General features: G+C 34.3%; 1 protein-coding gene and 1 long non-coding RNA gene across 6 annotated transcripts in view; one reads left to right on the top strand and one right to left on the bottom strand.

Moving 5' to 3' along the window:
- ASCC3 (activating signal cointegrator 1 complex subunit 3) overlaps positions 1–27,450 on the bottom strand; it is a 302,695-nt gene that overhangs the window by 19,021 nt on the left and 256,224 nt on the right. For all 3 annotated transcript variants that reach the window (XM_010989648.3, XM_031456078.2, XM_064486823.1), the window contains one exon: positions 7,999–8,223. In XM_010989648.3, the coding sequence (XP_010987950.2) occupies positions 7,999–8,223 (225 nt within the window). The remainder of the gene's footprint in view (positions 1–7,998; positions 8,224–27,450) is intronic.
- LOC116154358 (uncharacterized) overlaps positions 1–27,450 on the top strand; it is a 90,494-nt gene that overhangs the window by 54,665 nt on the left and 8,379 nt on the right. The window contains exon 4 of one of the 3 annotated variants that reach the window (XR_010381296.1): positions 10,580–10,714. The exons of 1 other annotated variant lie outside the window; for it this stretch is intronic. This is a non-coding gene — a long non-coding RNA (uncharacterized LOC116154358). Of the gene's footprint in view, positions 1–10,576; positions 10,715–27,450 lie in introns of all 3 variants that reach the window. One more of the 3 variants, XR_010381295.1, reaches the window with a different exon arrangement.

The following is a 27,450-nucleotide window of genomic DNA, read 5'->3' as shown; positions in this document are numbered from 1 at the left end:
AGATCACATTAGCCTTGCTCCACGGCAGTTCTGTCTCCTGGTATCATCAAGTATTTCTACACTTTTTAATCTACTGCAAATTAGAATCATTTGTTAATGGAAATATAGGTCCAGCTATAGTCATAGGATCTCTCAGTGAAAATAATTAGGTCAACAAAAAATATTCATTATCCTTGTATCTTCTTTTGCATCCTGTATTCTATTCTTTCCTATTCTCAGACCATAATATATGCATACATTCATTTTAAGTTTATCAATTAAAATATTTTTATCTAAATATTTAAAATAGATCAAATACTTATTTAAATATTTAAAATAGACTGAATATTCCATATTGAAAAATAGATTGAAGAAGCACTGTGTATTCAGAATAGCTGTGGATTATAGAAAAAATATACCAGTTATTTGAAATGTAATATACTTTAAGTTTATCAGAAACTGTTACAGAGATAAAGAGGTCAAATTATTATTTTGAAGTTTGGGCTAAACAACAACCCTGCTAGTAAACTTTTAGGGATTTGTTTTTGCAAATTTAAGAAGGTTTTCTGAATGGAGAAAAATAGATCAACTCATACATTTCCTCCCCTTTCTCTATGTATACAGCTTATTAAAGTTATTTTTTGACAAGCACCTTTTGTGACAATTGGTAAATCCTATTAGAACATGATAACATAAATTTGAGTGGTATATGAGCTATAGTATCACACATAGTATTTGTGTGAAAGAGAAGAAAGGCTAGAAACTTGGCTGTTCAAAAGGACTTGAATATTAAAGAAAATGATGTAAAATGACAGCTCCTATATTAAAGTTGGATGCAAGAATTTACAAAACAATGGAAACTTACCCATCAGAAAATAGCTCCTTAAAGGTCTTCCTTTCAGGCACTAGATCACCTAGATTATTTTCAAAGCTGGTCTCCTGGTTTACCTTCGACCAACTTCAGTGTTAGTGCAATGGAACATGAATTCAATCTATGTAAACACACGCCTTGGAATGCGCACTAAACAGCTTTATGCTCTCCCTCAATAGTAAAGAGGAGATACCTGTTATCTTTTGGGGGAGTTGTCAGTTCTGTATCTTGGGACAAGGAATCTCTGAGACTGCCTATTGCTACTAGAAATGTGAAGTTTTTCAAAAAGATGGACAAAAGCTGCCTCCAGGGGAGCTCCATTAGTGGCGGTGGTGATTAGCCAGTAAAAAAGGCCAAGGAGCTAACCTCAGCTGAGAAGGCAAACCTTGAAGGACGAAAGAGGAACATGAAATGTGCGTATGTGTGTTAACAGTAAAGCTAACCACAGTTCCTGTAGTGTGCATTACTATTTACTATAAAGGTATGGCATTCCTCTTTTCTCTTGTGGTTCTATCAGCAATCTGATCTTTCCCCCATTATTTCCAATTATTGCAGCTTTAGGAGAGAATGTGAAGAATTAAATGGCTAATTCATCAGTTTATCTAGCATAATATAAAAACCTTGAGAAGGATCATAAGCATTTGATATCAAAAAACATATCAGCTGGCAAACAGCACATTAACTGGACACTGTAAAGTGATATAATAAGGCAATTACAAATATCAATCATATTAACAAGTCCCTCTTAGAAACTGGTTAAAGTAATTATAGGCAGACTGTTGAAAGGGAACTAGAGTAATTAAAAGGAGGTGACTTGAGTATATACTGAAAAGGAGGGGTTAATTAAAAAATATTTTTCATGTTCTAATGGGAATTCTTGGTCTAAAAAAAGTAGAAATTCCTGTGAAGTTCTCATATTTAAAATAAATTCTGACCAGATCATGAGGACAATTCTTAGATCCATCTTTGTAGGACAAAGGGAACCCAGTTAGATACACTTTTATTGTATATTCAGCCTATGCTCAAAACTGCTTTTCTTTCTGATATGACCTTGGGGGCAAGTTACTTAGGATTCATCTGTAAAGTGAGGCTGATAATTGTACTACTTCACTGGACGATTACAACAGATGCGTCCGTGCAGCACAAAGCAAGTGGAACAGAGCCTGGTACAAAGCAAAGCCTCGATAAATATTCACCAGAACCACTGTTAATGATGGCCTGCCTCAGGGACCACCCTTAAATAGCAATTTTTAGGTGTGGGGTGCAGGGATGATATGCCATTCTCGAAATATTCTGGTAAAGTTTTGTATTTAACATAATTAATTCTAATTTAAATTTGGAAGCATAGTTTTCCAGAGATCTTTCTAATCAATCTACACTGTCACACGTGTGTGTGTGTGTGTGTGTGTGTGTGTGTGTTCCTCTTTCAGGAGATATATCTTGTAGTCTTTAAGGGTATTGCTGCTAAAGTCCTTTAAAATAAATCTTAAAATGCACATAAATGTTTTGATGTATTAAACTCAGCCTGCAGGGTAGATAGCATTAGCTGAAGGGTAAATATGGTCTCTACTCTATCTGAAAGCAACTTTCCCAAACTAACGCAGCAAACTGACAGCACAGCTACACTTTCAATGACGCAGCCTCTGGTCCTCAGCTCACTGTCAGCTCCTGCAGCCATGGATTCCCTTTTTTCATCAAACACCTGAAAACATCCAATTACTGGGAAGTTTTGCTATAAATATCATATAGAACATAGTGGGAGTGGGTAAGATATAAACCTGTGCTCTTATACTGTTTAGCTTAGTATTGTATTTAATTATTTGTCATTTAAGTGAAGAAAATTTTAACATAAAGACTTACGGCACTTCGAAAAGATCAGAGCTATCAGAGTAGGATTTAAAGTCCTGGTATCTCCACTGGGTTTCAGCATGGGCTGTCTCAACAAATCACTTTTTAACAAAGTTATCTAACTTCTCTGAATATCAGCTTCTTTTTCTCTTGATAAAAAAACAGTGTCAGGCAGACAGCTAATCAAAACATCATATGCTTTTTATCAGTTCAGGCTTTATTATCAAATTTGAAAAATTTAGGCAAGTCCCTTTAATTTTTGATACTTCTTATTTGTAATTTTCCCATAAAAGTTACTATAAGGTTTTTCTTGGGTATACCTGGCACACAAAGTATGTTGCGTCATTTACTACATTTTACAAATAAACTTTAGAGTTAACATAATCTAGAGGATCTCAAAGACTAAAGGAAAGACTAATCGATTCCATAATTGCCCGACTTATAAATTAGAACATTTTAAGCAGGTTAAAAAAAACCCTGAGATATGTACAGAAATTTTTACTCTTATTTTTGTTAGGTGAGATGGAAGTGGAAATACTCGTAGCAGTAAAATATTAAAAGGAACCATGACAAAAACAACGGAAACCAAAAAATGACACAAATGACCTTGATCCATAATTTCACATGGTACAAGAAGTGAAGGCAGGCTGTGTTGTGCAGTCTGACTTGACGCCAGAGTGAATACTACTACTACAACTATGCTTTTCTTTTGTGAAAGTGTCCCCAGGACATGGATAGTCAAAACGACAGAGTTTTCATAATCTAAATGATAACTCATGTAAAAGGTGTATTTCTATACATTAAAGGGAATAAAAAGTTAATTCTTTCCTCTTCCTGGCAAATTGTTTACTTTTATCACAATCTTACAAAGAAACTGCAAGAATGAGAGGATTTAGGATATGAAGCTGGTTCCCAACTCTTTACAACTAAGTTTCTTTCCAGGTGGCTTCTGAAAAGCCAAATCCGTATTTACAAGCATAACTAATACTTATAATTTATAATAAAGGAAAATTGCACACACAATGTCTGACGACAGGGAACTAATTAAGTAAAGCTAGGACCTTCTTGTAAAGAAATAAAGTGCAGCCATTAGAAATTATGCTTGAGGGGAGGTGGGCAGAGCGCATGTTTAGCATGTACGAGGTCCTGGGTTTAATTCCCAGTACTTCCATTAAAAAAAAAAAAGAAATTATGCTTGAGAAGAATATTTAACGTTATAAATTACTAAGTTAAGGAAGGTAAAGTATGATAAAAATCTGCAAAAGAAGAAAGCAAGAGAGCAAGTGTGTATGCATGTAAATGCACAAAGAAAAGGAGACCCTGAGCCTCCAAAGACAAAAAAGAACTTATACATAATTACTGTACTCCAGTTAGTAAACTTACTATTTTTTTTTTTTGCAAGACCAAGGGTTAGTAATTCTAAAACTACATCAGGAATATGCTAGGATGGAGGAATTAAGTTAACATATTTTGATTAATGAGAGCCAAGTTTCTCACAAGTGGAGAAAAGAGTTATCATTTAAAAAGGGGGGAAGACTAAAATGAACCATTGGTGTTAAACTGGAATTGGAAGTTTTAGAATAAAGTCATGGTTTTATGAATGTAAATGTTTTTCATATCCAAACACACACACACACACACACACGTACACATACATACAGAGATAAATAGATACACAAATAGATACTGATCTCTGTGTGTACATACTAATATTTCCTAGCTTTGGCCACTGACAAGGCCTAGAGGCAAAGACACCCAGACAGCGACAGTCAACAAGTCTCAGATTTTAGTTTCTCAAATCATTCTCTAAGAAGAAATAAACCCTCATAAGACTATATTTATAAGAACAAACAAATAAGTGAATAAAGTAAATAAATGGAGGAGAAGGGAAAGTTCTTCCTTACAGTAGAGTTCTGAGAATGATGGAAATAGAAGTTTGTTTCAAGACAAAATCACCAATGGATGATGAAAATAATGTAGGAAAATATGATGAGAAACAGGATAACCGCATAGCCTCAAAGTATCTGGCCACAACATGTTAATTACAAAAGGAAAACAAGGAACTTTACAGTGGAGAAGGCTGGCAGACACCACCTCCAAGCAACAGAGTTAACACCGCTGGTTTAACACATCCATGTCACAGGCCTCCTGCTATGACACACCGAGAGGGGAAAACATCACTTCTGTGGGACTGCCAGTAATAAATAACTTCAATGTAACTATGAGGAAATATCAAGCAAACCCAAACTGAGGGATAGCTCTATAGGCCACCGGGCCAATACTCTTCACAAGTGCCAACGTCCTGAAAGTCAAGGAGACGAAGGAGACGTGACAACTAAATGCCATGTGGGATCCTGGACTGAAGCCTGGTCCAGAGAAAGGGCATTAGTGGGATAAAATCCAAATGGTCAAAACTGGAATGGGGTCTGTAGACCAGTTAATAGATTGGACTGGTACTGAGGCAAGATGTTAACATTAGGGGAAGCTGAGTTAAAGACACTTGAAAATTTCATTGTACTATTTTTACAAACTTTTTGTAAGTCCGAATTACTTCAAAATGAAAAAATTTAAAAACATTTGAATTAAAAATTTTAATTTATTAACAAAAACAAAAGAGCCTCATATTTATGGGGGGGAGATATAATTACTATGAATGACTTAAATTTTACTATGTTGTTTTTCTAAATTTTCTATAATGAAGTATATTACTTTGAAAATTAAAGAGAAAACTATTTTTCTCTGGATGTTATTTAGAAGGAGCAAAAAGTATTCCAGAAATATAAACATCATCCCAAGAAACTGGATATAAGAATATTTAAGAGAGGCTAAAAGTACTTGACTGAATCCTTTTCCCTTATAGCAAATTTAGAAATAGACTCCTTGGGAAATCACTAATTTCCATTATTATATAGCCTTTGAATCATTATTGACTGAATGGTGAAAAAAGTATGAATGAGTTCATATACATTATAACTTTTGTATATGTATATCTGTAAGTATATCTCTTAGTATAAAAACTTAATTCCTCCTGCAATTTCCTTCCAACCTTTCCTGACCCCTGAGTTCATTAACAGGTCAGTATCTGAGGGGAAAAAAACAGCCACAGGAAACACAAATGAGTATCCAGGGCCACAGCTACAACTTTAGGAACTTTAACCTTTGTTTATAAAGTGTGACTAATCAAGAGTGGCAAACCATCTTCCTAGAGAGATAAACCATATGTTAGTTACAACAAGGGTGTACAAAATTTACCTGTTTTTAAGCCTTATTTCCCTTCTAATTCCTGATAATTTATGGGTACATGAAACATCCCTCTTCTTTTAACCAATAAAATTAAGGGTTTTTCCCCCGATATTAAAATTGTTAGAAGAATAAAATAATAAAAACAAATTTCTTTATGAAGAAATTAAAAATCACCCCAAATCCTGCTACACAGAGATGGCAACTGTTAATATTTTGATTCTCTCTCTATATATTTTTACACAGATGTAGAATTCGTAAGTGGGATTATAATATTTTGCAGTGTTCTATAACCTAAAAGATGCTTGGGTTATTTCTAAGGCTTTAATTTTGCAAGTGCCTGCACACACATCTTCACAGACTCAGTCACTCTACCTTCAAAAATACCTAAGTCCTTTGAAAATCTTAAAAATTATTTTTTATTATAGAGATGTCTAAAAAGGCATAATGTAAAAAATTAAAAGCTCTTATAATCTCATTCCATAGGTGCTTCTTCCACCCTGCTCCTCTCATAGTCATCTCCCAGTAAATGGCAGCTCCAGCCTTCCAGTTGCTCTGGAGAAAAGCTTTGGAATCATCTTTGGCACCTTACTTTCTCTAAAACCCCCTGTCCAATCCATTAGCAGATTCTGTTAGTTCTCCTTAAAAAGTATATATATTAATATATATATATATATATAGGATCCAACCAATTCTCACCAACCTCACCCATACCAAACTGGTCCAGCCACCACCATTTCTCACCTAGCTTCAGAGCACTCAAGATATACAATTCATTGATATAGTTTCAGTCCTCATTGCAACTGACTAAAGAACATCAAATGCCAAGGTTTTGCACAGGATCAAAGAATATCTACAATTTTCTAAAAAAGCTATAAAAATACTCTCCCTTCTTCAGACTACACATCTCTGTGAGGCTGGATTTCCTTCACATACTTCAACTAAAACATCATAGTGTAACAGACTGATTGCAAAAGGAGACAAATAAATTTAGCTGACTTCTATTAAACTAGATATTAAAGATATTTGCAAAAATGTAAAACATTGATATACTTTTCACTAATTTTCACTGTTCTGGGAAGTAGTTATTTTTCATGAAAATAATTATTTATATTAATATATAATGGGTTTATTAATACTATTTTTAAATGAATAATAAACGTTTGAGAATTTGTTTTAATTAATATGGTAAACAGTCATAGACATAACCCAACATAACCATCAGTGAACCACTGTTCTATCACTTCACTCTCATTCCGAGTAAAATCCAAAATCCTGACCATGGTTTACAAACTCCCTACATGACCTGAACACTTTTTCTCTATAATCGCACTCCTACCCTCTCTAACCTCATTTATAGCCACTGCTTTTCATCTTTTTTTAAAAATGACCTTCTAGATATTTCTGGAATATACCAAGTAAGTTCCTGATGAGTCCTGACACTGCTCTTCTTAATATTTAGAATACATTTCTTCAGATAACCCTATGGCTCACCCCCTCACCTTATAAGCAAGGTAGTTCCTCAATATCACATTAAAAAATAATACAAAACAGTATCCTCCATCTTTCTCCATATTTCCTTTATTATACTTTGTTATTACTTTAAAACAGCAGTGACCACAACTTGACATATTTTTAATTGCCTGCCTTCTCCATCTTGAGTGAAGCCTATCACAGTAGGTTCTCTTCTGTCTGTATGCTTAGGATCTAGAAGAGCACTTGGCACTTGGTTTACCTTCAATAAATTTTGATGGAATGGATGACTGAAGTTGTCATCTTATTGCATTATTTATATTTGCTTTTCCTTTGAAAATTCTCGATTTGATACACCGAGTTTTCTCAACAATGCTACAATAAAAATGTTTACATGCAAGTATATTTTATTCTAAAACAGGGGAAAAAAACCCAGAAATAATAGGAGAAAATGTAGGTCATCAGAAATGATTTTTGGGGGCAGGACTTTGGCTCAGTGGTAGAGAACATGCTTAGCATACATGATGTCCTAGGTTCAACCTCCAGAACCTGAATTAAGAACAAACAAACAAAAAATGATTTCATACCTGACATACTCTGAGAGCTTGGTCCAACACTGTTTTGGTATCAGTGTCATAATCTGGGCAGGGCAGCATGGCTCTGCTGAGATGTGCCTGCAGTAGGAGATGTGCTTTAGTGTGAGGGCTGTCAAATGAATGAGGATTCGATTCAAAGGGAAGACATTTCGCCAGTTCGCTGTTCATATGATCTTCATTGTGTCTTACTGGCAAATCTGTGTATTCTTCCGCATCCTGAAAAAGCAAACACACCCATGCAGATATATATATTAATGTACTGGATCAAAGTATAATAGTTAATGTACTTCTTAGTTCTAATGACTGACATTTAAAACAGTTCAGAAAACCCACATCCCTTAAAACTTTGCTTTGTTCAGTACTACCACTAATATTAAGCAAAACCAAGTAGTGTATAATATACCTGAAATTATGACTGCTCTTCTTATTTATACAGTCAACAAGAACAATACAGACCCTACTAGGTATCAAACACTGGGCTGGACTGGGCTGGCAGCAGTGCACCAGAAACTGAGAGTCTATCACGGACAGACTAGTTCTACAAAGTGGAAATAATGTTATGATATGGGAAGTACAGAGTGCTGAAGGGATATGCAGTTTGGGGGCTTAGTTATTTTAGAGGGTCAGGAAAAGCTTCCTGGAAGAAGTCATATTTAACTGAAGAACTATAGGATGAGTGGAAGAAATAACGCAAGGCTGGGAGAAAGGGGGATGAGGATGAGACTCGTGAGGTAAGAAATGCATGAAGACCAGAATCATTAACTTAAGATTTACTGAAATTAGATTAAAATAAAATTGCTCAAAATTGAGATTTCTGGTTCTACGTGTTAGGAACTTAGAAACCACCACTCTGTCCTAATCAATAAAAAGCCAAACAGATAGAAAAATCAACAACTTGTCTTGCATTCATATGAGACAGGAGGACACAGGGCAAAGTGCTGCCCCCAAGACTAGAAACAGGCAAATACATGGAGTCACGCTTAAGAAGAACAGAGACTCAACAAACAGAAAATGCCACGGGAATCAGTGCTAGGGTAAAAAAACCTGAACTGTAATTGATGAATTTTGAGAGGCTTGGTGTGGACAATGCTGAGAGCTAAAAACTCCAGGGGGACCCAGTCACAGGGGGCCCCACAATACTGTGAGATTTACCTCTGGGAGCTCGACCAGATTCCCACAGTAAGTATCACAGAAAAAAATCCCCATGGGCTCCTAGCAAGGGGAGAGGAAAGGAAACATTCTGAAATATGCCAGAGCACTCTGTTTTTCACAAGGCCTGCTCTTAGGAGGAACCAGTTAACCAGAGCCTAACCTGGGATACTATCAGAGCCTAACTGATCTGGGGAAGGGAAACATTAACTGTAACCAGCTCTACCTCTGCACATGGGAGAAGGGAAATACCCCTCTCCAGTACGTTATAGCCATCCTGTCCCATCTAAGGGGGAAGGGCAGAAAAACTGAGAAACAGTTGTGAAATTCATAGCCCAGAGGCAAAGGCTCACTGAAAGCCTTGGGACCTAATTATTGGACCATAGAACGTTCTTTCCACACCGCAGTGCCCCACCTCACTACCATATTACTAAAGGCCTATTTATAGCAGTCCTTTTTACCCAATACATTATGTCCAGCTATCAAGAAAATAATTACAACATATACCAAAAAGCTTGAAACACAATTTGAAGAAATAGAGCCATCATCAGAATCAGACATGGCAGGGATGTCAGAATTATCCAATCAGGAATTTAAAACAGCTATGATTAATATATACTAAGGGCTCTAACAGATAAAATAGCAAGTAAGAACAGATCAAAAATGTAAGCGAAGAGATGGGAATCCTAAGAAAGAAGCAAAAAGAAATGCTAAAGACAAAATCATTGTAACAGAAATGAAGAATGCTTTTGGTGAGCTTACTGGTAGTCTGGATATGGCTAAGGAGAGAATTTCTGAGCTAGAGGATATATCAATCGAATCTCTGAAAACTGAAACACAAAAACAAAGGCTGAAAAAAAAAGGACAGAAAAAGACTATCCAAGGATTGTGGGACAACAGCAAAAGATGTGACATATGCATAATGGGAATACCAGAAGGAGAAGAGAGAAAATAATAGAAGAACTATTTGAAACAATATTGATTGCAAATTCCTCCCAAATTAATGTCAGACACCAAACCACAGATATGGGAAGCTCAGAGAACATCAAACAGAATAAACAGCAACAAACAAACAAACAACCCCAAAACAAAATGCCCCAAAGCCCCCAAATCCCAAAAAACACCACACCAAGGCATATCATCTTTAAACTACTAAAAAATCAAAGCTAAATAAAAGTTTCTGAAGGAAGCAGGAGGGAAAAAAACACCTTACCTATATAGGAATAAAGATAAATATTACTTCTGAATTATTCTTCTCAGAAACCATACAAACAGGAATAGAGTGGTGTGAAATATTTAAAGTGTTGAGAGAAAAAAGCCCACCAACCTGGAATTCTGTACCCTGTGAAATTATCCTTCAAAAGTAAAAGGGAAATAAAACTTTCTCAGACAAATAAAAATTGAGTTTATTTGTTGCCAGCAGACCAGCAGACTTGCCAGTAGACCTGCCTTGCAAGAAATATTATAAGAAGTTCTTTAGAGAGAAGGAAAATAATAGAAGTCAGAAATCTGGACCCATATGAAGAAAGGAAGAGCACTGAAGAAGGAATAAGTGAAGGTAAAACAAAAACTTATTTTTCTTACTGTTAATTGATTTAACAGACAACACTTTGTTCAAAATAATAATAGCAACAGTGTATTCAATTACATATGCATATGTATATGTCTCATGCTTATGTATGTGTCTTGTCTTATATATGTAAGTGAACTGAATGACAGAAATGATACAAGAGATAGGAGGAAGGAATTACGATTACTGTCATTATAAGATACTCATGTTACCTGTGAAGTGGTATAGTGTTATTTGAAAGTAGAATTTGATTAGTTTTAAACACACATTGCAGACTCTAGGGCAACCACTAAAAAAGGCAAAAAAAAAAAAAAAAGTATAACTGATATGCTAAGGAGAAAATGGAATCATATAAAATGCTCAATTAGGACCACAAAAGACAGAAAAAGCAGAAAACAAAAATAGGAACACAGGGCAGCAAATAGGAAACTAACAAATGTAGTGATAGTAATCCAACTATATTTGAATGTCAGGTCTAAATGAACCGATTAAAAGACAGACTTTCAGGGTGGATCAAAAAACATGAACCAACTATATGTTGTTTACAACAAACCCACTTTAAAGACACAGACAGGTTTAAAGGCAAATGGACGGAGGGAAATATATTATGCTAACACTAATCAAAAGAAAGCAAGAGTAGTTATATTAACTTCAGACAGAGCCAACTTCAAAGCAAGGAAAGTTATCAGGAATAAAGAAGAAAACTACATAATGATAAAGGGGTCAATTCTCCAAGAAGATACAACAGTTCTTAATGTGTATGTACTAACAATAGAGCATCAAACTATGAATGCAGTTAGTGAATGCAGGATTGGCTTAATATTTGAAAATAAATTAATAAATTCACTTTATTAATAAACTTCAAAAGAAAAACCACACAATCATCTTAATTGATGCTGAAAAATATTTTGACAGAATCTAACATCCATTACTGACAAAAACTCTCGGCAAACTTGGAGAAGAAGGGTACTTTCTCAATCTAGTAAACGGCACCTCTGAGAAATCTACAGCTAACATCGTATTTCAGTAATAGACTGAATGCTTTCCTCCTAAGATCAGGAACAAGACAGACATTTCTGCTCTTAGTACTTCTATTTAATATTGCACCTGAGGTTCTGGCCAGTGCAATTGGGCAAGAAAAAGAAATAAAGACATCAAGAATGAAAAGGAAGAAGTAAAATTGTCTTTATTTATAGATGACATGATCATCACTGTAGGAAATCTGACAGAATCTATAAAATATTCTACTAGAATAAATGAGTTTAGCAAGATTACAGGATATAACATTAATATAAAAATTGTATTTCTGTATATTAGCAATGAATAATCAGAGCTGAAAAACAAATTTACAATAGCATAAAATATATAAAGTACAGTCATCCTCCTTACCAGAGGTCTCCAACTCCAAGACCCCTAGTGGAAATACTGAACCCTATACCTACATCCTATGTTTTTTCCTACATATAATACCTATGATAGAGTTTAACTTATAAATTTGGCATAGCAAGAGAGAATAAGAAGAGTATCTGAATTGCCAGCAACACTACTCTGTGCTTTGGGCCCACTGTTAAGTAAAATAAGGGTTACTTGAACACACGCACAATGATACTGTGACAGGTGATCTGATATCCAAGAAAGCTACTAAGTGACCGATGAGCGGGATACTTAGGACAAAGGGATGATTCATGTCCTGGGCAGGATGCAACAGACAGTGTGAAATTTCATTAGGCTACTCAGAGCAGCACGCAACTTAAAACTTATGCATTGTTTATTTCTGGAATTTTCCACGTAATATTTTTGGACTGCTGTTGACCATGGGTAACTGAAACTATAAAAAAAGAAATCATAGATAAGGGGGAACTACTGTATTTAGAGATGAATCTGACCAAAAAAAAAAAAAAAAAAAAAAAAAACAAAGACCTGTACACTGAAAATTACAAAATGCTGTAACATTGCTAAGGAAAACTAAAGAAGACATAACTAAATGAGGAGTTGCACCTTAATTCTCCTAAAATAAATCTATCTATAGACTTAATATAATCTTAAACCAAACCACAGCAGACTTTTTTTTTCCCTCTTTGGTAGATACCGAAAAGAAGATTTTTAAAGGGTTTTGATCACCAATTTCAATATATGTGCGTGTGTGTATGTATGTATGTGTGTGTGTATGAGGGGTGTTCCCACACCAACAGCACATCTTAGACACTAGCTAGGTGTCCTACAATTCAACCCAATTCTGACACTATCTACCCAGAGACAGCATCAGATTCTGAAAGTTAAGGATTCAGTCCTACGATATTGCCCACTGCCAACGCGACCCCAGATGCCGGCTGAAAGCGCAGGTTATCCCCTGTGCTTCTGATGGACTGGCTATATAGATTGGAGGTTCCAAAACCCCACCTTAGGTTTAATTAATCGGTTAGAGTGGCTCACAGAACTCAGAGAAACACTTTACTTACTGGCTTACTGGTGCATTATAAAAGGATATAGCTTAGGAACAGGGAGATAGAAGAGATGCATAGGGCAATGTATGGGAAAAGGGCTCAAAGCTTCGATGCTTTCTCTCAGCACACCATTCTTCCCAAGTCTCTGTATGTTCACCAACCTGCAAGCTCTTCAAACCCTGTCCTTTTGATTTTTTTTGGAATCTTCATTAGGTGGATATGACTGATTAAATCATTGGCTGCTGGTGACTGAACTTAATCTCCAGCCCCTCCCAGCTTTCCCCAAGGAATACGGGAAGGTGGGAAGTGGTGAGACTGAAAGTTCCAAACCTCCAATTAGATGCCTGGCTTCACCAGCAACCAGTGCTTATCCTTCGGTGCTTTTCAAAGTCACCTAATTAACATACCAAAAGAAGAACTGGGAAGACCGAATATTTATTATAAATCACAATGTCACAATTTCAAAATTCATATGGAAATGCAAAGGACCTAGAATAGCTGAAAGAACTCTGAAAAAGGAGAACAAAGTCGAAGAGCTGGTGCTTATTATCTGATTTCAGAACTTAATACAAAGCTACACTGAACAAAAAAGTGTTGTAGTGAAGTAAAATAGAGTCCAAAAATAAACCATACTTATATGGACAAACAATTTTAGACAAAGTCTCAAAGGCAAAGCAGTGGAGAAAGAATAGTCTTTTCAAGAAATAGTATCAGAATAATTGGGTATCCACATGCAAAAAAAAAAAAAAAAAACCCATAAAAACCCCAAAACAACAACAAAAAATCCTTCAATCTCTACCTTGTAGTACATACAAAAATTCACTTAAAATATATTATAGACATACATGTAAACTCTAAAACTATAAGACTTTCATATGAAAACATAAGAGAGTATCTTTGCTACCTAGGATTAAGAAGTTTTTTTACAACAGGATAATTTAAAGTTTGATTTATAAAAGTAAAATTGATAAACTGAGCTTCATTGAAATAAAAATCTTCTGTTCTTAATGAAAATAGAAACCACAGACTGAAAATATTTACAGGGTATATATCTAATATGGTACTTGTATCCAGAATATATAAACTCTCAAAACTCAGACTGAGAAAACAAACAGCCCAGTAAAAAACTGGGCAAGGATTTAACAAATATTTTACATAAAGATGTGCAATATCATTACTTATGGTAAATACAAATAGAATGGCCAAAATTTAAATGACTAACACATCAAGTACTGGTAAAGAGGTAGAAAAACTGGAAGTTTCACACACAGCTGGCGGGAATGTAACATGTTATCATCTGTTTGGAAAACATTTTTACATTTTCTTAAAAATTAAACACACAATTATGATGTGAATCAGCCACTCCATTCCTAGAGATTTGCCCAAGAGAAAACATGTCCACAAGAAGACTTGTACACAGAAGTTGACAGTAGCTTTACTTATGAAGTAAAAAACTGGAAAAAATCTAAACGTCCATCAGCAGGTGAGGGGATTAAACAAATTGTGTTTTATCCATACAGTGGAATTCTACTCAGCAATAAAAAGAATGAATTATTGATACGCGCCATAACATGGATGAATCTCAAAATAATTATGCTGAGTGAAAGAAGCCTGACCAGAACAAGAGTATACTTCATTGATATGATAATATAATATAACTTATATATAGAACGTGCAAACTCATCTCTAGCTCACAGACAGGTACAAGATAGCTTCTGATTTGTATCTGAAAGGCACAAGATTCTTGCCTATGAAATAAGACTTACAATGACACTCTTTAAGATACTGTTTGGAATTCAGTAATACAAAACCATTAGAGTATTCTACTATCTATGTATAATATATCTTCACCTTTTCTTGTTTGATTTACAACTTCAGAAATTTGTGCCTTTACTGTATGTTAAGAATATACTACAAGACCATTAAAAAAAAGGACAATGATGATAGGGTTACATCCTTATGATAAAAATTCAGCCTATATTAATGGACAAATTTCTGTTTCAAAAATTGAATGAAATAAATTTATTTAAATAAATATTTGTTCAAGATCCACCTGATGAGGGAGACAGACATTACTCATTACTTGCATAAATAAATGCAAATTTGGTATGGTGACAAATGCAATGAAGAAGAAATACATAAAAGCATGAGAGTTTAGCAGAGAAATCTGAGGTCATAAAGGTTTCCTGAAGGAAAAGGCAGACATGCTCTGATACAGAGGATATGGAGATGGTAACCAGATGAAGATGAAGTGAAGAGTGTTCTAGGAACCGTATATAGTATATGCAAAGGCCCTGTAATGGAAGGGAAAATGATGAGTCCAAGAGACTGAAAAATGTTGTCTAAAGATAATTTCAATGGATTTAATACCTGAAAAAATATCTCAAATGAATATTTGGAACATTCTGTTTAACTAAACTGGATAAATAAACGAATATAATTTTATAATATACAGTTAAACACATTTAATAGAAATATTAAAGTAATCATTACATTGCCTCTCATTCATGAATTATGTCTCTTGCTTTATTTGTTTTGCAATAGTCAAAACTATCACAGCTGCTTGATACTATTTTGAACACTGTCTTCACCCTTTTGTGCTGCTTTATGTAAGAAGGGTATGCTGACACATTAGCAGTTAATGTTTTGCCCCTGTGTGTCATGGTTTTCTTTTCATATGTCATTTCAGCTCTCTCCTGTTCTCTCTGAAGTTATCTGCTAAAGAAGGACCAGTTACATATGACAGTGCTATTATTTTTGATTTCAGGTGAATTTCAGGGTGAAAGCATTGCTACCTGATACTGACGCTTCTCAGCCTAATATCTGGGCTCCAACCAAATCCCCATCAACACCCGTCCACCTATCCCAGCCTAGCCAAATGGCTTAAGAAAACCGTGACAGCAGATAAGGAAAAAGATGGTTTAGAAATCTAAAACATGATCTTTTCTTTCAAGGAAATTAAAATGACATTGGGGAAAACAGTTTATATAAATAATTATTTTAAGTGCAGAATAAAATACTGTTATTCAGAGAAGAGCGCTGAAGTGTACTGGATGTGTTGGAAAGTTTCCCTAAAGAGACAGTGTTTGTTCTAGGCTTAGAACAATTTGTAGAAGAGGAGAGAGGGAGACAGATTCCTTGCATTCCAGGCACAGAAAACAGTATGAGCAGATCCATAAAAACAGATAAGGAGGGGTCTAAGGTTTAAGCCTCAGGGATGAGGAGAATGATGATGCTATTAATACCAGAGAAGTTGGGAACACTCAGTGAGCGGGAGCTTTCTTTTAAGCATGCAAAATACACTTAAAGAGAGGGCATAATCCACATAGCTGGGTGGAGGTGAAGGGAGAAGAAATAAGCTGTAAATCTATTTTACAATCCAAAATTTTATTCATATTTAGATTTTTTTCTACTGTTCATAAAATACAACTTCCTCTGATCTTTTACCAGATGAAAATCAAATAACTATTTTAATACTGCAAACTGTATCAGTTCTCCAGGCTTTAGATACAAAGGGAATAGGTTTAAATTTACAAATTATATGAAAAATTACATTAAAATCAGATTATACAGAAAGTAAGAATTTAGCTTAAAGTGCTAATTAATACCATTATCTAAGTAATCCACTTCCCTTAGTACAATCCCGATCAAATTTGATTATATACATTACACACCCTGCTTCCCCACACTGTGTGTGTGTGTGTGTGTGTGTGTGTGTGTGTGTGTGAGCTATTGATTGATTGGGAGGAAACAATATAAACTAGGTATTTCCCAAATACCTGTGAAACTGTGAACATCTTCCTGTGGTGTATGATTCTAGCATCCAAAGATGCACATTTTTCATAAAGCATGACTTCTAAATGCAAGCCAACTACCTCAACTGGTGCTAAAGAAACAAGGATCTCCTCCAATACTAGGGGAAAAAATAATCGTGCTGAATTCACTGAGAAGCGGCCTATCTAAACAGACAACTCACTATCCTGCTTACTGTAACTTTGAGGGTTATTTTCAGGTAAATTTGATCATTATGCTTTTTATTGTATTTGCTTACTTTAGAATCTAAACTCTATGTAAGATGTGACTCCACTGTTCTTCAAACCATGCCAATCCTGCTTGAATTACCCGATTTATTGCTTTAATCCCCTGCTTCACCAGGATTGTGATTTTGCTCACTGCCAGCAGTATCAGTATCAGATGAGTCTGCTAACAGCTGAGTACATTTTAGGTTGGAAAAAATGCTCTGTGGTAGAGAGATCCTTCTAAGTCAAATAGGGGAGCCATCAGATCTTTAATGTAGATTACCCAAAGACAGTGATCTTACTGAAAAATTTAATTCGGTGGATGCCTTTTTTCAGTGCATAAAAGCAATCTAAGGGTTCCTTTATTAATTAAACTAAGGGTTTCTTAATTTCTTTGCAAAATGTGTACACTTTAATAAACATTAAGAGTATTTTCATAGCCACAATGGACAAGGTCTTAGTGGACTGAGGCATTTATTTACCAGATATTCACTCAGGATACACTATTGCCAGGTATACAATGTTGAACAAAAACAAAGACACGATTCACTACTCTCACGAAGACTTATAGTCAAGTTGGGGGTAGGGGTGCAGACCTCAATCAAAACTGACCATGAATAAATGTAAAATGACAACTGGACAAGTATATGGAAGGATGGGTACAAATAATAGCAGTAGGTCAACTGAGCTGAAAGAGTGAAAAAAATATATATATTTAGGTAAAAAAGGGAGAAGTGATAGGTTAAGGCTCAAATTTGAGTTGAAAGAGGGACACTGATTCTTATACACTCTTTGGAATGCTTATGTAGGCTTTATTATTTAATATATTCTTTTGATAAGTAACATCTTTTTCATTATTAACTTTGACACAGGCAATGATTTTGAGATCTTCCAAGAGTTGGTATTTGATTTGCTTATAAAATATCAAATCAGTAATAGTTTCTATAGCTACAAATTATCCAAAATTAAATGAGGTTTCATCAAAAGCTATTACTTCCTTTGAGGATCCCTCCTTTTCTGTTTCCAGTGTTTGAATTAAAGGAGAATCCAAAGAACGTAGAAGGTAATTCATCCCCTTAGAAATGTTACAGATAACGACGGTGGTATGCATGGTGTGAGGTGGTAGAGAGAACACGGGATCCGGGAATTGATACAACAGGTGGATTTTACAAGCTATGTGACCTTCTGAGAGTAACTGAACCTCCCCAAGTTCCAAATTCCTTATCTTAAACTGGGATTTGGTGTGAGGAGTCAATGTGAAATACTTAGAAGCTGTAAGATGTCAGGCATTAATGCTGTAGTAATAATCCTCACACCTGATTCCATACAGAATGTTAACTGAGGCTTGAGATTCAATTATTTGAGTTTTGTTCTACAGTTTTCAGTTGTAAACCTTTGTTTATAATTATGTAAACACACTTCCCTACCTAAAATGACATTTAATTAACTTACTTTGAAAAACATGATGATTCTTAAATATTATCTAAACAAATAATATTATTATTCATGCTCTACTAGTAGTGGCATATTCATTTTAACCAAGTAATCACAGTTTTTCTGTAATTGCATTACAGAAAATATTGGTTCTTTGAAAGACAGTGTTCTCAATATGGGACAGTCAAATTAAAGATAAAATATTCAGGAATTATATTCTCTTGATCTACAGATTTGATATTGAAGGCTTTAGTCTCCAAACTCCAATTAGGTTTCTTTTAAATCCATATTAATCAAACATTCACAAAAGCACAGCACCGTGTGATAAAGAAATATACGCTCTCTTCAGTGATAAGGAAATACGCTCTCATCACTGAAGTGAACTAACTCAAAATACTGTGAAGAGAAAGGGAAAAGGAAGAATCATTTATATGACACACCTGATGCAACTTTTTTGAAGAAAAAGTATTATGGATAGTTAGTTACAGTACTCTGAAACCCTACAGTGTTTTCTAAATAAAACTCAAGTGCTATTTGACACAACATTGTAAAATGATTATAAATCAATTAAAAAAAGTAAAAAAAAAAAACCCCAAAACTCAAGTGCTATGAACCACAATAATGAAACAGAAAATATCGATTTTTAGATCAATTAGAATATATAAAACATTATCAGCATTATTAACTCATTTTTTTGTGGTCTGATTATGAATTTGGGCAGCACTTTAAAATGAAGACTCACTGAAGACACTGCTATTTAACCCTCAATTGCTCTGCTAGACCTTCCTGTGAAAACCATGGTCATTTATTCCTGGAATTCCAGTTCACAATTTTTCTAAGCTCTTTAGAATGTGGCATGTTTGCTTCACCACTTTACTAAGCTCTTATCTCCTCCAACTATTTTATCCTGGGTGATTCAGAATACTTACAAAGGAGATTTTTTTACTTAGTTTGGATTGGTTAGAAAAGCAGCAAACCCAGGATCAGCAGAGAGAGCTAGTAAAATAATGAAATCCCTGCTTCAAAACAAACAAGCAAACAAAAACCTTTCCTAGCCACTTCTTCCTCTGTAGGACACTCTCTTTATCTCCAAATTACTCCTCTAATTTTAAACAACTTGTCTAGTTAATTTCCTGTGTGTGATCACTGACTATAAGTGAGGCTCGTTTTCTTATCTACATCGTGTGGGTAATTAAAGGAAATTGAAAGTGGGCAGTGAAGCTTTCATGCAACTGGGCCTGCAGCTGAACGGAGGGCAGTGAGGTCAGTCGACTCCATTGTATCTTTATGTGAGAGGCTGGTTTGTCTGCCCTGTCCTTGTTTATTTAGTGTAGGCTGGACAGGCTACTAACTGCAAATCTATGTCTCTGATTTGCCCAGCTGTCCTTGAATAAAGACATCTTCTCTGAAAATGTTAAATGACAGTGATTGACAACCTATGATGAACTTGGCTCACAACCCCCTGCTACTGTTTTTAGATTGCAAAAGAGAAATCAGAATAAAGAAACATCTTTCATAATCACATCAAATGGGCCCTGCTGTTCACTCAATAGTTTTCATTTTGTTTCCCTTTTCATCACAAACCTCAATCTGTTCTACAAATGCTATAAACTCAGCTACTCCACATAAAGAAAAAAATAAAAAAAAAAATCAACCAAACATATGTATGTATGCTACTACATCTTGCTTGCAAATTCACACTAATTTTAGTTTACTAGGGCTATACACTCTTACATAACGATTTGTTCACATCACTGTATCACTAAATTAATCACTTGTTCTCCAAAGAACAATCTGGGAAATCTATACTGCTGAGGTATGTCTTTCAGTGATTAGGTGGCACTTTGGTTTAGTTAGGACTCTGGTAGCTTTATCCAATATGTAAGTCTTATATCTCCTTGTGGCCCTTAAATATGGTGACTGGACAGCTTACTTTTTAGATTTGTTAAAGTAAGAAGCTTATCAAATACTTTGTATCTGCTTTGCTTTTTCTCTTTAATGAAAGTGTATAAAGATGTGAATTTTGTTTGAGTATGTATGTATGAGTGTGTTTATGCATATTTTTTTCTTCTTGGTGCAATCAATAACTGTAAGAGTCTGCTATACCAAAGCAAATTACCGAGGTAAGAAACAGCCATCATGGGTTCACGCGTGGTCTTGTGTAAGCACGACGTAGCAGGGAACTAGTGCTTCTGTGTCGCTGCACACATCACTGCCCACGCTGAACTCTCTCTCTAAGTAGCAGATAAGAGGGCACTTGGACAGTGGGATGGCAACCTGATCAAGGTGAGGGACTAAAGAAGCTGTAAACTATAACTTAATCTCTGTCATGGGAAAAGCAAAACTTATAAAGTTAATGAGTTCTAGACTTTAAGTAGCACTTGATTAATTTGTAACATTCTGAGGCGTTAAAACAAACCAAAATTAGTTTCTCACATTCCAGTGCTGTCTTTTGGCCACTGAAGCCGTAGAAAAAGCATTTCAGTAAATTTCCCTGATAAGAAACCTGTTTATTTTCTGTGCCTTTATGAAGCACTAAACTAATTTATTATGTATTTCATAATAATATTTAAAAAATTAATCTGGCATTTACCAAACCAGGTCCAGATATTATAAGGGATAAAATTTAAGGGATTATATTTTTATTACTTCCGATTACTTTTATTCAATCATTAATTTACTAGAAAACTGTGACACAACTTATTTTTTAAATCATATATATACATAATTAGTATTATTTCTAACACTCATGATTTGTACTTTTATTAAACTTATTTATTCAAACTGAATAAATCATATACTACTATAATGAATAAAGTATATTTATTTCTAAAATAAAAGACTGCTATAAAGTAGACTTACTTACATGGAACTTACAATGACCTCAAAATGCAGTGAAAGGTATACTAGGAATAAGTTTAATAAGATTACAAGCTAAAAGAAGAAAGTAAGATAAGAGCCCTTGGTTATAAAATATTTATTGGAAAATGATAAAACTAAGATCTAGTTAAGCAATAATAACATATTTTTCTGATATGCACACACTTTGTTTCACTAAAATAAAATATCAAAATAATTTTATTATATGCAGATGGCAAACATGTTAACACTGATGGATATAATTGTAATTACTCATAAATCTATATGTGTTTCCTATCAGGGCTCATGTAAGTATATGTGTTTGATTTGTATCAATGTCTTAAAGTAATGGACATATGTTTGGCCTTCAACCAATTGGGGCAAGCACAGAATCATTTGCCAAAATTATATATGAACAAGAAATAGTACTTTATTCTTTGCATTGTAAGAATGACCACCTGGTTGACAGCTGGATTTTAAGCGATCTTACAATAGTGGGTACCAGCAGGTCTGCTGTACTTAAAATAATTTCAGTGGTAAGAATTCCATCAGGAACTTCCATTTCCCAGGATTTATAGCTAAGTCCTTAAAAAATTGCTCTTTGATGAAACTTAAAAAAATTCCTCAGTTTTCAAGGATATAATAAAAACACCTCACAGCTTAACAATGTTTAGATATTTTCCTCTTAAGAATAAAAAATCTTGGGGCCATCAGGTTTGAATCCTAAAAGCAAATAACTGAGATTAGCAGCAATATACAATAATTGTGTATGGTTAAATGTCACACTTTGCAGTCCACCTTTAAAAGCTAAATAAACTTCTTTTAATCACCTTGCTTCTGCCTTTAACACTTCACATTTTTATTAGAATGACTTTCTTTTTAATTTGCATTTCTATAGGCTATATGAGATTATATCAAATAGAAAACAAACAAAAAACTAAATAATAAAACCCAAAGTGGAAACATTAAAACACTTCTAATCTATTTAATATCTATTGACTATCTTTCATCCAGGAATTAAGAAATACATATACAAAAAGTAAAATAAATTTAAAAGCATAAAAACAAAATAGGCCAATATACAAGAAATATCACGAGATAATACAGGAATAAGCAATACATGAGTGAAACAAACACTGGTGTCATGAATTTAGAAAAAGCAGTAACCGCTGAATCTGAATAAGAGGATCTTTTAAGAGGGAGCTGAGCCAAGATGGATGGATGAACATTAGACACATAGTCCAGGTGGGAATTGGGCAAAAGTGTGAAGCTGAGCATACATACAGTGTGTTTAAAGGTGACAGAAGGTTCAGGTAAAAAAGGAAGGCTGTGGAGGGCTTTGACAGCCAGGTTAAGGAAATAATGCTTTATTATGTACGTAATTTTAGATTTTTGAGGGGAGAAATGATGCAAATGATGTTTTAAAACATAAATTGGCAGGGATGAGTTGGGAGAATTGAAGAGGAAAAAGAAACTAAAGTAGGAAGATCATTTAAAGAAGACTGTTTAGCACAATTGTTTTGGAATGGGTGATGAGAACCCAGACAGGAGCTGAAGAGTGAACAGTCTTGAAAAAAGAAACTTGAGGAAAAAAATTATGAAGGAACAGACTTGGTAGCTGGTGTAATATGTGGAACTGGGGCGGAGAAAAGTAGGAGCCATGGGTTACTCGAAGGAATTCATCTGGGGGGTATGAAAGAACACAAATACAATTGACAGACAAAACAAAGACAGGAATCCTGGAAATAATGAAGAGCAAGACTGAGACACTCTGAATGTGGGTCACAGAGGGACAATGAAGTGGGAATGTCCCCTGATCAACCAGAAGCTGGAACTGTAGTTCACAAGGGCGGCGAAGGCTGTGACTATGCTATGGGATTCAACCATTTAAAGGTAGTATTTTAAACTGTAATGTGGTGTGACTTGAGAAAGTGTGTACATAGGAAAGTAGACAAGCAAGAAAAAAAAAAACCGAGAACAGCTAGGAAGAGGATCCAATGTCAAACTATAAGAAAAAGAACTGCATAAGATACGGAAGTGTACTTTTAAGGATGAAGAGAGTATCAAGAGGTAACCCACGTTGTCAAATGCTGCAAAAAGATCCAAGAGAACGAACACTAGGAAAAGACTGTAGCTCTGGGTAACTCAGAGGGCATGGGGGACCTCTGGAAAATTTGAACAGTAACAATCCAGATTACAGGAAGTTATGAATAAATGGATGGAAGAGAAATGAAAACAGCCGGTTGAGACTTCATTTTCTATTTTGGCAATGAATGGTAGAAAGGAAATAAGATGGTGATTTGAGGAGAATGTTAAAACCAAATAAAGAGGTTTTAAATCTCCCCAGATTTAGGGTGACCTACGCATGTTTAGTAATGCATTTTTTTTCAGTTAAAAAAGTTGTTTTAAAGTTTATAAGAAACAATATCAAGAAATCTACTGAGAAAATTGTATAAAAAAAGGTATAATGGGGAGAACCAGTAGAGTATTAGAGCCAGCTTGTGAAAGTCAACTGTTATCCAGTTTATGAATATACCACATTTTGTTTACTTAGTCATAGACTGGATTTTCTCCACTTTTTGGCTACTATGAATAACGTACCTATGAACACTCACGTACAAGTTTTTGTGTGTTTGAACATGTTTTAATCCTTTTGGATATATACCTAGGAATGAAACTGGTAAACCATATGGTAATTCTGTTCAATGTTTTAAGGAACAGCCAAACCATTTTCCGAAGCAGCTGCACCATTTTACATTCCCAAAAGCAATGTATAAGAGTTCCAGTTTCTCCATATCCTCACCAATATTTGTTTATTTTCTTTCTGATTATAACCATTCTAGTGGGTGTGAAGTAGTATCTCTCTGTGGTTTTAATTTGCATTTTTTCTAATAGTTAGTGATACTAAGCATCTTTTAAAGTGCATATTGGCCATTTTTATATTTTCTTTGGAGAAATACTTTTTTCAGATCCTTTGGCCACTTTTTAACTGAGCCATTTTTATTGAGATTAAAAAGTTCTTTACATATTCTGGATGCAAGTTCTTTATCAGATGTATGATTTGAAAATATTTTCTTCCATTTGGTGGGTATCTTTCTACTTTCTTGATGGTATCATTTGCAGCACAAAAGTTTTTTTGATGAAGTCCAATTTATCCACTTTATTTCTTTTGTTGCTTGCTCTTCTGGTGTTTTATCTAAAAAGGCATTATGTAATCCAAGGTGAGGAAATTTTACACCTATGTTTTATTCTACGAGTATTAGTTTTAGCTACCACATTTAGCTCTATGGTCATTTTTAGATGTTAAGTTTTGTGTATGATGTGAGGGAGGGGTCCAGTTTTATTCTTTTGTCTGTATATACTCAATTATGTGAGGAGCATTTGTTGAAAAGACTATTCTTTCTCCATTAAATTGGTTTGGCACCCTGCTATAAAATCAACTGACGGTAACTGTACGAGTTTATTTCCTGACTCTTGATTCTATTTAATTGATCCATATGTCTCTCCTTTTACCACACTATTTTGATTAGACTAGCTTTGTAGTAAGCTTTGAATAAAGAATTACAAGTCTTCAAACTTCGCTCTTCTTTTTCAAGATTGTTTTGGCTAGCTGCCTTGCATTTCCATATGAATTAGAGCATCAGATTCTCAACTTCTGCAAATAAATCAGCTGGGATTTTCACAGGGATCATGTTGAACCTGTAGATGAATATGAAGAGTATAGCCATTTTAACAATAATTAAGTCTTCTGATTCATGAACATGAGATATCTCCATTTACTTAGAGAAATCTTCATTTGTTTAGATCTTTATTTTCAACAGTGTTCTGTAGTTTTCAGTTTACAGGACTTAACACTTCCTTGGTTAAATTTATTCCTAAGTATTTTATTCTTTTTGATGCTGTTATAAAGAAAATTGTTTTCTTGGTTTTATTTCATATTGTTCATTTCTAGTGTATGGCAATACAGTTTTGTTTTTGTTTTTGTTTTTTCTTTTTTGTATATTGATCTTGTATCCTGCAATCTTGATCAACTTTTTAAAATTAACTCTAATAATATTTGGGTGAATTCCTGAAAGCTTCTCTATATACAAGATCATGTCTTTTGGAATTGGAAAGTTTTACTGCTTCTTTTCCAATCTGTAAATCTTTAATACCTTTTTCTTCTCTAATTGCCCTAGCTAGCATCTCCAGTACAATGCTGAATAAAATGGTGAGAATGAACATCCTTATCTTGTTCTTGATCTTAGGAAGAAAAGCATTCAGTTTTTCATCATTCAGCATAATGTTAGCTCAGGGTTTTTTTGTAGATGCCCTCTGTCAAGTTGAGGAAGTTCAATTCTATTCCTTTTTTATTGAGTGTTTTGATCACGAAAGGGTGCTAGATTTAGTCAAATGTTTTTTACCTGTCTATTCAGGTGATCATTTTTTTTCTCCTTTATTCAATTAAAATGTGAATTATATTACTTGCCTTTTGGATGTTAAATCAACCTTATATTCCTGGAATAGATCCCACTTGGTCATGGTATATAATCTGTTTACTCAGCTGCTGGATTTGATTTGCTAGTATTCTGTTGAGGATTTTTGCATCTATATTTACAGGGGACATTCATCTGTTGTTCTTGTGATGTCCTTGTCTGCTTTTGGTGTCAGGGTAATACTGGCCTCATAAAATGAGTTGGGAGGTGTTCTCTCATTTTTTAAAAAGAATTTATATAGAATTGATATTAACATATAATGTTTCGTAGAATTCATCAATAAAGTTATCTGAGCCTGGGATTTTCTTAGTGGGAAGTTTTAAAATTACTAATTCAATCTCTTTACTTGTTATAGGTCAAATTTAGATGTCCTATTTCTTCTTGAGTCAATATTGGTAGTTCGTATCTTTTTAGGAATTTGTCTGTCTCATCTACATTATATAGTTTTTTGGCATAGAGTTGTTTATAGTATTCCCTTATAATCCTTTTTACTTCTGTGAAGTCACTTGTAATGACTTCTGTTTCATTATTGGTTATGGTGACTTGAATGTCCTACTTTTCTTGGTTAGTTTAGGCAAAATTTGTCAATTTTGTTGCTCTTTTTAAAGAGCCAACTTTTGGTTTAATTGACTTTCTCTACTGATTTTATATTCTCTATTTCATCTATTTCAATGCTAATCTTTATTCTACTCTTCCTTCTGCTTGTTCATTTTTCTTCAGCTTCTTAAATTAGATTAGTTTACTGACTTGGGATATTCTGTAATATAGGCAATTATAATGATAACTTTCCAAAGTTATGTTCTTTCTATTATGCAAGGGTTTTTGTCATCTGAGTGTTCAGTATCTAAGTCTGCTGCAAAGTTGTGCAAGCAAGCAAAAGTCATAAGGCAACTATTCTCAAACATTTCAACCAGTTAAAAATTAGTCATCAAGCATTCTTTCTGACTGAATATTATTTAACTCTAGCCATCAGCCAACAACTCTGTCAGTCTCTAACTGTATAAGATCAATGCAACAATACAATGTAAAGTAATAAAAAAAGATTGCAAAATAAAACTAAACATCTTGGAAACGATGCATTATTTCACTAAATCCATGCAAGTGATGCATGTTGGAAAAACATGCAAATCCCCTGCAAATGAGAATCAGGAAGAATTAGGCTGATTAATAACTGAAGAAGAAAGACATATGAGAAAACATAAGAATGATATCATAAATGCTCAAAAACAAATAATTTCAATAAAGTACTGAGACAGGTTATTGGGAAAATAGATGACATCCTTAAATGTAATTTTGGAAAAAATTATTTTCTTTAAGATTGTATGCTAAAAGTTAAACCCGAAATGAAAAGTATTATACCTTAATATAAAATTATGTTAGAAAAATTGTCTTTTGAAAGTTGTCATGAAATTGTGTCTCAAAAAATCACCACAAACAAAATAAATTTGATTCAGCCTTTAAGTCAGCAAATAGTTGAGCTAAAAGTTCAAATT

The sequence above is a fragment of the Camelus dromedarius genome, chromosome 6 (genome assembly GCF_036321535.1).
Source record: "Camelus dromedarius isolate mCamDro1 chromosome 6, mCamDro1.pat, whole genome shotgun sequence".
Lineage (NCBI taxonomy): Eukaryota > Metazoa > Chordata > Mammalia > Artiodactyla > Camelidae > Camelus > Camelus dromedarius.
Note: the sequence above shows the minus strand (reverse complement) of the source record. Positions and strands in the feature narration are given on the sequence as shown.